This window comes from Acanthisitta chloris, unplaced genomic scaffold (genome assembly GCF_000695815.1).
Source record: "Acanthisitta chloris isolate BGI_N310 unplaced genomic scaffold, ASM69581v1 scaffold26951, whole genome shotgun sequence".
In the NCBI taxonomy this organism is placed as follows: domain Eukaryota; kingdom Metazoa; phylum Chordata; class Aves; order Passeriformes; family Acanthisittidae; genus Acanthisitta; species Acanthisitta chloris.
This window is the reverse complement of record NW_008658148.1, coordinates 13,065-23,643: the sequence shown is the minus strand read 5'-3', so window position 1 is coordinate 23,643 and position 10,579 is coordinate 13,065. Positions and strand designations below refer to the sequence as shown.

The window sequence follows — 10,579 nt, the reverse complement described above, 5'->3', positions numbered from 1 at the left end:
TGAAACCTCTGCGCTACCTCTGAGGGCGAAAGGGGAAGGAGGGTGGTGGAGACCTTCCACTGCTCAAACAGGTGCCACTGCTGTGACATACCTTACTAACCAGCTGCCGCTAAGTGTACTCTGCAATTTAAGTTCCTAGTACCACAGTACATCATTTGCTTGCCAGACCCCTAAAAAATCAGTTCTGTATCTTGTGTTCACTTTCACTAGAATGTCTTGAATTCTATTGCAAAGTGTTGCCTTTGAGTTTCATGCCTTAAAATAGGATACAAATGTAATTCTGCGGTCCTTTGAAAAGTCCTTGTGTTACCATTTCTTTTATAGCCTACTGGTATATATAGGTGTTTGGGTTAATACCAAAAGGCTCTTGTTCTGAATGAGACACCCTGTTCTAGGGTTTGAAGTAGCAGAGAACAAAAAGACAAATTATTCTCAATCTTAAATAAGCTGCGGATGAGTTGGGAGATTTGGATAGGCAAGGGCACAGTGAGGCAGTGCTGCTTGCTGTGCTTCTTATGTTGGCTCCTCCTTTTCTTTTTACACTAGATACCATGGGAAAAGAAATTTTTTGAGAAGACAAATAAGTGCGTTTTGCAGGTGTTAAAGGGAGCTTCTTAAGCCTAGGGATGGTCTTCAAGAAAGCACCAAAGTCCTTGTTTGAAAATCAAATAGGAAAGCTTTTCTTTCTTTGTATAAAACCATCTGACTACTTGAAACAGTCTTGTAATATCTCAATGGAAACACTTGTTCATGTGAGTTTTGTTTTGAGCTTTTGGTTGCAGTGAGTGCAATTATTTCTGCTTCCTCCTGACAGACCAAAGAGAACACTGTACAGTAAGAAGTATGGAGTGGACCTCATCAGGTACACACATGCTGCCAACACTGTTGTGTACAGCTCCAACAAAATAGATGGTAAGTGATCCACTGGAGTGGTGCATATTTATTCTCTTTACACTACATGTCTGGATAAATAGCTCTAAAGATTTGGGAAAAAGTTGCAGCAACCATTCAGTGATGAGCTCCCTGTCAGAGGCAGAGGAACTAATGTTCTACACTGATGCACAGCTCAGTGAGAGTCTCTGGAGCATGCTGATGTGGGTTTTGTTCACTGCTGCAATAACTGAGGGATTAAACATTGTTAGTGCCATGAAAGTTGGGCTCTGGATCCTGCTGTTCACTTGGTGTTTGATACCAGTGCTGTCAGTCAGCCTCTGCCCCTTAATTTCTTATGCACGAGTGAGGTGGAAAGAGCAGGTGCCACAAGGAGGGCTAAAGGCCATAGCTCTGGCTGGTACACACAGCTCAGCTGCAGAGGAGGGAGGGCAGGAGGTTCAGGTAACTCAGCAGATCACCAGCCAAGCCTGGAGGAGGTCACAGAGATTAGCTTTGCTTCTCATAATCTGTTTTTTTTCCATGTATTAGACAGAACACCCATTTTCATGCTGTTTCTCCACAGTCAATGTCTGTGATGGCTACACTCTAAATCACTGACATTGAAGGGCTTCTAGAGCTTCATGACAGGCTCTCTATTAATGCATTTGATTTAAAATTCAAATTTAAGAACTGGCACAGATATGTACCTTAATTCTTCATAAGGCTGGAAACAGCTCATGTTTATTTCAAATTGTGTCTCAGTTTTGTTTGTAGTAATCAGTGTCTGAGAGTTTGCAGTGAACAAGTCTTAGCACAGCACTTTACAAATGGCTTTTAACGCTGTATTTGTAAACTCATAATCATTTCTGGATCAGTGCTGGTTTGGTTTTTCCTGTGCAGAGATGGAGCTTGACAGTAGAAATACTGGTGTCTTGTGGTGTGTGCTAGGTACTAAAGGAATGGAGCAGACTGAATTTAGAGCAGATGGAAGTTAAGAGTTAGGATGTCAGGTTAAACTAGAGCGAGCTGGGCCTGAAACTAGAGGAACAAGGAAGTCTCCAACAGAATTGGATTTAATGGTGTAAAAGGATTAAAGTGTGACAGGAAGCACTTGCCTTTTTTGTTTGTTTTGCAGCCTACTTATTTTTTTAGTTATGTTATTACTTTGTCACATTTTTTTTATTTGGCCATTGTTTACTTTACAATTAACAATGAAGCATTTTTAATGTCATTTTGAGTTGTGAGTTTTTGTTTATAAGTACTGGTAAGCCATAAGACTTAAGTCTGCATCCTGCAGGTAGCATTGTGATAAATACTTAATTAGAAGAAAAGAAAAATATAGAATGTGAGAATATTTGTTGCTGTTATGAACTGTAACCCTAGTAGACCTGACAGTGTGTATGGGTCCAGATACTCTGTAGTCCCTAATGCATACAGCCTTGGGCAAGGTGCATTGTACTTAACCTGTTGTGCAGGTATTGGGAGGGAAAATTAACTCAGGAACATGCTATGGGAGTGCTGGTGCTTGTTTCCAAACATTTTGTTTGTTGGAGTTCCTACTGATCCACATGTGAAGATTTCCTCAAGACCTTTGGATGTAGCTTCTCTTGCCTGATTCCAGGCTGAGGTAGTAGTTTGTACAGTTTGAGGGTCTATGATACCACCCGGTACAGGAGATAACTGTACAGGCCACTGCCTTGCCTGGGACAGAGCACTGCCAGCAGTGAGCAGCACAAAGGAGCACAGTTTCCAGTGCTTCCTCTTAGCAAAGAAGATGAAATTCTGCGTGGATACTTCAGAAATCAGGTAATGACAGTTCTTGCAGCAAAAACTAGAGGTGGATCTTACCAGCATGTTTGAAGCGTATCAGCTCTATCCAGGATGGGACGTGACACCAGCATTGGGGATTTTTTGGACAGTCACCTCGGGTCACTTAGAGCCTTTCAGAATGGTGTGTCACCAGTACCAGGTTTGCAGCTTGTTCAGTCACCATCAGCTTTCTTGTCAGATACCGGAGGGTGGCTTAGACCTGCCATCTCAGCTGGATGGGGAAACCTCAGGCAAAAATAGGAACTTGATAATTTTTCACAGATACAAAATTTTGCTGAATGAGCCTTTCAGAATGCTCTGAACACAGTGGCCCTTCTGAATGTTAAAATGGTCAGTCCATGTTGCATCCTCTTGGCTCTTGTTCTTCTGAGTCAAAAGTAAAAATGTCCTTTTCCCTCAATTTGTCTTTGGAGCCTCAGCAGGACTTGGTGTTCCAGCAGTACAGAGTCTGCACATAAAGATTAAAAAGTGGCTTCTGTGCTTTAGTAATTGTTTCCCCTGGAAGGATTTCTCTTAATTTTGGGAGAAAGCCTCAACAGCATCTTCCAGAATTGTGGGCTACTCTTGCTACATTCACCTATACTCAGGATAAAATTGGCACTTGAGAAATGTTGTGGTGCTGCTCTGATTTATTCAATTTATTTTTAAGATTGCTTTAAGTGGCCTAAGCTTTAGATTACTCCTTCTCTGTCTTTCTTAAAGCTTAGCTACTGGAAGTGCAGAGAAAGTGTGAAGCTGTTGATTGTCAGATTAAACAGAAAGAAGGGAGATTTGCTAGTTTTTAATGCTCTTGTCCTGACTTTGAAATTCATGTTTTTGTCTTTTATCTTTAGCTGAATGCCAGAACTTGCACATTTCCTGTGTGTGTGTGCTGGTTTGAAAGCAAACCGGTGAGAGACTCTGAGTCAGAAGTACAATTTAATATGAAACACAAACAAAACAACAACAAATTTAACAGTACAAATTAACAACCCAAAAGAAAGAAACCACTGACAGTCAGCAAGTAACCCGACACCCTGTCAGTCAGGGCGTTGATAGCAGTCCGATTGAATGGTGGCTGCAGTCCTCCTGGAGTGATGGGTCTGTCGGAGCAGTGGTCCCGCAGATCCGACTCTCTCCCGAAGGTTTCAGCAGCAGCCCCTTGTCCTCATGAGATCCAGCAGGTAAAAAAGGGTGCCTGTGCCCCACTTGCTTTAACCCTTGTGGAAACAATAGAATACATACCATTGGCTACCCCCACACTGCAACCCAGGACAGTGTTCTGTTTAGTTGGAGGTTAATTTGCTGAATGTGTATGTAGGCAGGAGTAAGATTCATGCTGCATAGCAATAAAAAGTGGTAACATCAACTTTGTAGATTTGATACTCTCCATTTTGTGAGACTGATGCAACAAAACCTGCTGCTACTTACATTTTTGCACTTTTGAAATTACCTTGCATAAATCTTGGGACGGTTTGTCTTTAAGATGTAACATGACTTCAGACTGGGAAGTATCTTATCCTGTTGCCTGATTTTCAGTTCTGCCTTGAAAACAGAGGTGGTCTATGTCTGTTTCTAACTTGATTCTGTTTCAAAATCTATAAATCAAATGACCAGACTGAGGTTGCTGTTGCTTTGAGGAGCAAGTTACTGTGCGATCAGTTGCAGGTAGCATTGGGTTTATGGTATAATACAACTTGTGTTCATGTTTTCAGATACAATCCGATACCTCTCCCTGCATGACAACAAATACATTCGATACTTCCCGGGGCACACAAAGAGGTAAGATGTGGCTTGGAAACAGGACAGGACATACGGAAATAACAACTGTAACCAGCTCAAGTTCCTTTAGGCTTGGTTCACACTGCTTTTTGCTTGGTTCATGCCAGTTACTGCCTTGTACATCACTGACAAGGTGGGGGTTGCTCCATTCACATATTTTGTATCTCTTTGATGCATGTGGTCTCCTGTGTTGCAGAGTGGTTGCTCTTTCAATGTCTCCAGTGGATGATACATTTATTTCTGGATCCCTGGATAAAACTATTCGGCTCTGGGATCTTCGCTCTCCTAATTGCCAGGTAGGATATAAAATTAATATGCATGGTGTGTTGCATTTTAAGCTAGAAGGACAAAAAGTGGATGCGTGCTTGTTACAAAGCAAAAATACTGCCAGAAGTGTGTGCTGCTGATTTAGTGTTGAATGCTGAAGGATCCTGGATCAGGAATCTCTGTGCAGTATGTGTGTCGCATTGTGTAACAGCACTCACTCTCACCTTTGTGCCTGCTGGGGAGAGCAAGGAATGACACCCACAGCTGATGAAACAGGAGAAGGGCTGGGTGTCATCAGCCTGTTCATCAGGCTGCTACCCTATGCAGAGGGTGTTCTCTCTTAGCTGTCATCCCTCCTGGATTGGGAATGCATCTTATCTGAGTGTAGTGTGTGTTAAAAGTTGCTGCCTTGATGCAGTTAAATTTGAAGTGAAACCTGGGTGATCTAAAGCAGCAGCAGCCATATGGTCTGCCACCTCCTTGCATCACCTTTGTTGTTCATCAGAGCAGATTTAACTTTCTAGCAAGGCAGAGCCCCATTTGTTTTCATTTCTTTATTTTGCTGGCATACTTTATGGGAATACTTGGCTTTTAGCAGGCTTGTGTGGGCTGCGAGAAGTACCAGAGCTGGCAGCAGGGGCAGGAATGAAAGATGGGGAGTAGCATCTCCACCTGTATTATTGGTGGAGGTCTGTTTTGTTACTGTATCTGGACACATAGTGCTGTGCTCTCATATTTTCCCATCTCACTGAGACCTTTTTGCTTACAAGAGAGGACTGTTTGCTTATTCCTGGTGATGTAACTGTAAATACAAAAGGAAGAAGTTACATTTCTTACAAAACTGTTTTGTCCTACTTAAACCCAAGGTTTTTCTGACAAATTTCAATTTTGCCTTTCTTTGGGAGTATGCCTTTAATGCCAGTGTGTAAGTTTCCCTTGGGATGAGTCTCAGTCTCCAAGTTGCTACAAACGAGATGAGGTTGTAAATTCAGTAGCAGTTCTGTGATTTGTGCTAATGCCTGAAGTTGTAAGAATGGTAAAACTAGGACTTGTAACTAGCTGGAAGCTGCATCCAGCCAAATTTAGCAAACAGGTTGAAGTGTTACTTGTAGTTTTCAGTTGGCCCGTGAGATGGCAGCCGCACTGCCTGGAATACTGGGAAAGAAGAGCTGGCCCACTCGACAGGGCCCTGAGCATCGGTTTGCTCACTGCTTCACCTGCAGAGATCACAGGGAAAACTGACCTAGGTAGGGAAGAAGAGAAGTAGTAAGGTCTCTAGACTTACCTTGAGAAGAATTCATAAAGAAAGAAAAATGCAGAAACTTCTTAAATGTAATTATGGATTTAATCAAGGACATGTTATTGTTTATGTGCATACACATAAAGACATTTGACTAACACAGATTTGCCAGTCAGGATACAGAAAATTGTCTATCTTGTTGGCTTTTACCAAATTTTCTCAAGTGTTTTCACTATGTACAGTAAGGAAAAGTTAACATTAAAAATAAACACTGGTAGTAATCTGTCAGTTTTGATATGTAAGGTGTGCTGGCTTCCAGAAGGTGTGAGTTTTCATTAAAAGGCATGGAAAGCTCAGCAGTGATACTCACTGGAGCTGTTTGTACTTGCTTTCAAAGTATTTTTCCCCTCCTGTGCAGCCATAAGTGGTAGAACATTGCAGTGGTGTTTTGTGGTGCTGTCTGGTATGGTTATTAATACAGCCACAGCAGCTTCCCTTCTCTGGGTACTTTTTGAGTGGATGACACCCTGAATGAGGTCTGGATTTGTTCTAATGTGAACTTTGTCAATGAAGCAAACTAGGAGCTGTGCATGATGACCTCTGCATGTTGAGGAGCTAAGTCTGAACCTGTATAAAACCGTAATATTCACAATTGAAGTTCAGTTGTTGCACCCCTAGGATTGCTGTTCTGCTCACACTGGGGTCAAAGGGTGGTGGTAGAAATATTTTGCAAAATAATTTCGGCTATTTCTATGTTCTAGGGTTTAATGCATCTCCAAGGGAAGCCTGTGTGTTCTTTTGACCCAGAAGGGTTAATTTTTGCTGCTGGAGTCAATTCTGAAATGGTGAAGCTTTATGATCTCCGTTCTTTTGACAAGGTGAGCGACCCTAACTTCACTTCTTACACTTCTTCTCTTGCAAGAAATAGTCTCAACTCAGTGCTCAGAGACTGGATTTCTGTACTTATTGTCTAGGGTGCCCACCTGACATCCAGAGAGTTCTCAGTAAGCACACATCTCACAGACAGAAAGGGATACATGCTGTCACCAAATCCTGAAATGCACTCTTGAACCAATGTTAAATTGTACTTCTGCTAATGCTTTGACCTCATGTAAACTCCTGTTTAGGTTTTTTATTGTGGGGTTATAGTTTTTTGGTTTCTTTTTTCCTTGCTGCTTATTCCGGCAGAACACTGGTGAAGGTGAAGCCAGAGTTGTTAGAAAGGATGGAAATGTCAAAGGAAACAGTGATTGGGTGGGCAGCTGAGCTGACTATAAGCACTGAGCATACTTAGTTCCATGGTTTTCAAAAAGTTGGATTAGAATAACACTGGCTCAAGCTTTTCCTTTAACTTGATTCAGCAGACTTGTTTGAAAACTTCATCCTACCTTAAATTAATTTCTGTGGCTGAATGTGGCAGAGTATGGAACTATTCAGTTAGAGTATGGAACTGTTCAGTTGAAATACCTTACTCTGACTCTTTTTTGCTTTGGGATCTGTGGATCCCTATGTTGAAACTCACACATGTGGTGATGTGTGTTTGCTATGACAACTGTCCTTTGGTATCTTAGGGCCGAAGATCTTCTTTTAAAAATTCTTAAGCATTTTTCTGAGTTAAGGTTAAAAGCAAACTCTTGTTAGCAGCAGTGCATACAAAGTCTACATTGCTTTATGCAAAGCATTTGACACTGTCCTGCATGACATCCTTGTCTCCAAATTGGAGAGACATGGATTTGATGGGTGGAGCACTGGCTGGATGGTTGCACACAGAATTGTGGTCAGTGGCTCACTGTCCACATGGAGGCCAGTGAGGAGTGGTGTCCCTCAGGGGTTGGTGCTGGGGCCAATACTGTTCCACATCTTTGTTGGTGACATGGACAGTGGATTGAGTGCACCCTCAGCAAGTTCACTGACCACACCAAGTGTGTGGGGCAGTCACAGCTGGAGGGAAGGGATGTGCCATCCAGAGGGACCTTGACAGGCTTGAGAGGTGGAACAATGCAAACCTCATGGAGCTCAACAAAATGAGGTGCAAGGTCCTACATCTGGACTGTGGCAATCCCAGGCACAGCTACAGGTTGGGTGGGAAAGTAATTGAAACCAGCAGTGAGGAGAAAGACTTGGGAGTGACAGATGAGAAGCTCACTATGAGCTGCGGTGTGCGCTTGCAGCCCAGAAAGCCAATCAAATTCTGGGCTGCATCAAAAGGAGTGTGGCCAGCAGGTTGAAAGAGGTGATCCTCCCCCTCTACTCTGCTCTTGTGAGACCCACCTGGAATACTGTGTGCAGTTCTGGTGTCCTCAATGTACGAAGGACATGGAACTGTTGGAGCAAGTCCAGAGGAAGCCACAAAGTTGATTAGAGGACTGGAGCATTTCCCCTATGAGGACTGGCTGAGGAAGTTGGGTCTGTTCAGCCTGGAGAAGAGAAGACTGCGTGGAGACCTCATAGCAGCTTTTCAATGTCTGAAGGGCCTACAAGGAGCTGGAGAGGGAATCCTTGTTAGGAACTGCAATGATGGGACAAGGGGTAATGGGTTCAAATTGAAGAGGAGGAAGTTTAGGTTGGATATTATAAAAAAGTTTTTTTCCTGTGAGGATGGTGAGACACTGGGACAGGTTGCCCAGGGAGGCTGTGGCTGCCCCAGCCCTGGCAGTGTTTAAAGCCAGGCTGGATGAGGCCTTGAGCAGCCTGGTCTGGTGGGAGATGTCCTTGCCCATGGCAGGGGTTTGGGACTAAACTAAAATTGTGATTTTATGATCATATTGCCCATGTTCTCTTTGAAGGGGCCATTTGCTACGTTTAAGATGCAGTATGATAGAACATGTGAGTGGACAGGCCTGAAGTTCAGTAATGATGGGAAACTCATCCTCATATCGACAAACGGTGGCTTCATTCGGCTCATCGATGCCTTTAAAGGAGCTGTCCTGCATACCTTTGGGGTGAGCATGCTGACTGTGGTGCTGGCTTGGAACTTGGTGTTAGTTTTGGGAGCAGGTGCCCTTTGGTTATGAGATTGCTGTGGGCACACTCTCTATTACATGTTCTCCTGTTTTGTACCATAGGGTTATAACAATAGTAAAGCTGTCACGCTGGAGGCATCATTCACACCAGACTCTCAGTTCATCATGATAGGTAAGATAATTCTTGGAAAGGTGTGTTATGTAGGGCTAAAGCTGTGTCTGTTGGGAAGCAAAATGTATTTAAATAATATAATGCAGCTGTGAGCTTTCTTTGCACCGGCAATGTTCTGTTTTGGTAGTTCACCTCAGCATTCTCTAGACTGAAATGTAAATAAGCCTACAAGAAGACTTTTATTTTTTCCTTTATATATGAATGCCATTACAAAAAAGAGAAGAAACTGGCAAACCTTTGTAGTGTGGCAAGACCTGTCACATCATTTATGTCAGTGGCCCTCACTCTGTGCCTAGGATGTGCCCATGTGCTGCCTCAGAGTGTTCTGGGGCTGTGTTGTGGCCTGTCCCCCATTGCCTGATGACCAAGGCACCTGTTTGTGCTTGGGTGATTGGTCTTGCATCCTGGTGGGTCTGTACACCTCTCCAGGACATTCCTGCACTGATGACATGCTGAGGCAGCTGCACTTTGTTCCTGTGGCCCTTGTAAACCCCCATGTCTGTTGAACTAGCTCTGTTTAACCCTTGATAGAAGCTATAAACATCAGCCTGATGGCTCCCAGCGTATGACTCCCCTGGCCTAGGTCCCTTTCTTCACCTCCTGTGGGAAGCAGGTCACACAAAGCAGTAGCAGCTCCTGTACAGCCTGGTGCTTCAGGTTGGGCACTCCAAGATAAGCACTTCAGTCACTCTGCTGTCCAACAGGCCCTGTGGACACAAGTCACACAAGACTTGTGTAGTGCTGCCCTATCCTTGGCTTTATTATTTTTGGCAAGTGGAGCAGTGAAGGTGGGGGGAAAAAGGGCAAATCTTTTCTTAGTCATCAAGCCAACAAATGACTACTCTTGTTGTTAATGCTAATACTTTCTTATTGTTCATATTTATGTGGCTGGTACATCAAATACGTTTAAGTTTGTGGTAATTGGTATCCGGATCCTTGTTTTTCCAGGATGAGCAATGGTCTTGGCAAAACTTCTTTTCTTGTCTTCTGGCTGAGAACTTCCTGATTGAAGAGAAGAGGGGTGGGGTGCTTTGTTTAGTCTGTCCCTGGAGAGTGCTTTATTGCACATGTATATACCTTCCTGTCATGCCTTCCATATGAAAACTGTAGTAGAAGTTCCAAAACACTTACTCCTGTTCAGGTTGTACAAAAGGTTAAGTTACAACTTCTTAATTTTTACTCCCTGAAAGGCTGTATAAATACAGAAGCAAAAGAAAATCCCTTGCATTTTTATTAGGAATCCTATGTATAATGAGACTAAAGCAGAATTGAATTAGAGAAATGTTAAGTGCCCAGCCTCAGAGTGTGGAGAAGTAAAGTACTTGTCCCACTGTAGCAATATGGAGAGTGGAAATGGACATCTCCAAGGAAGCTTCTGGTATTTGGCATTGTGCATTGAAATCCAGTTACCTGCCATGGTCAAGTCTTTGCTTTGACCCTGTGCCCACTGAGTGAAATATATATGTCTGAACT

At 43.1% G+C, this 10,579-nt stretch overlaps 1 protein-coding gene across 1 annotated transcript in view; it reads left to right on the top strand.

Moving 5' to 3' along the window:
* Nucleotides 1-814: 814 nt before the first annotated feature.
* The window catches only part of WDR82 (WD repeat domain 82), a gene marked incomplete at its 5' end in the record, with an annotated part of 11,082 nt that continues 1,317 nt past the window's right edge, over nucleotides 815-10,579 (top strand). Inside the window, 6 exons of the mRNA XM_009085011.1 lie at nucleotides 815-912; nucleotides 4,398-4,464; nucleotides 4,661-4,760; nucleotides 6,733-6,849; nucleotides 8,758-8,913; nucleotides 9,037-9,106. Coding sequence (XP_009083259.1) covers nucleotides 815-912; nucleotides 4,398-4,464; nucleotides 4,661-4,760; nucleotides 6,733-6,849; nucleotides 8,758-8,913; nucleotides 9,037-9,106 — 608 coding nt within the window. The remainder of the gene's footprint in view (nucleotides 913-4,397; nucleotides 4,465-4,660; nucleotides 4,761-6,732; nucleotides 6,850-8,757; nucleotides 8,914-9,036; nucleotides 9,107-10,579) is intronic.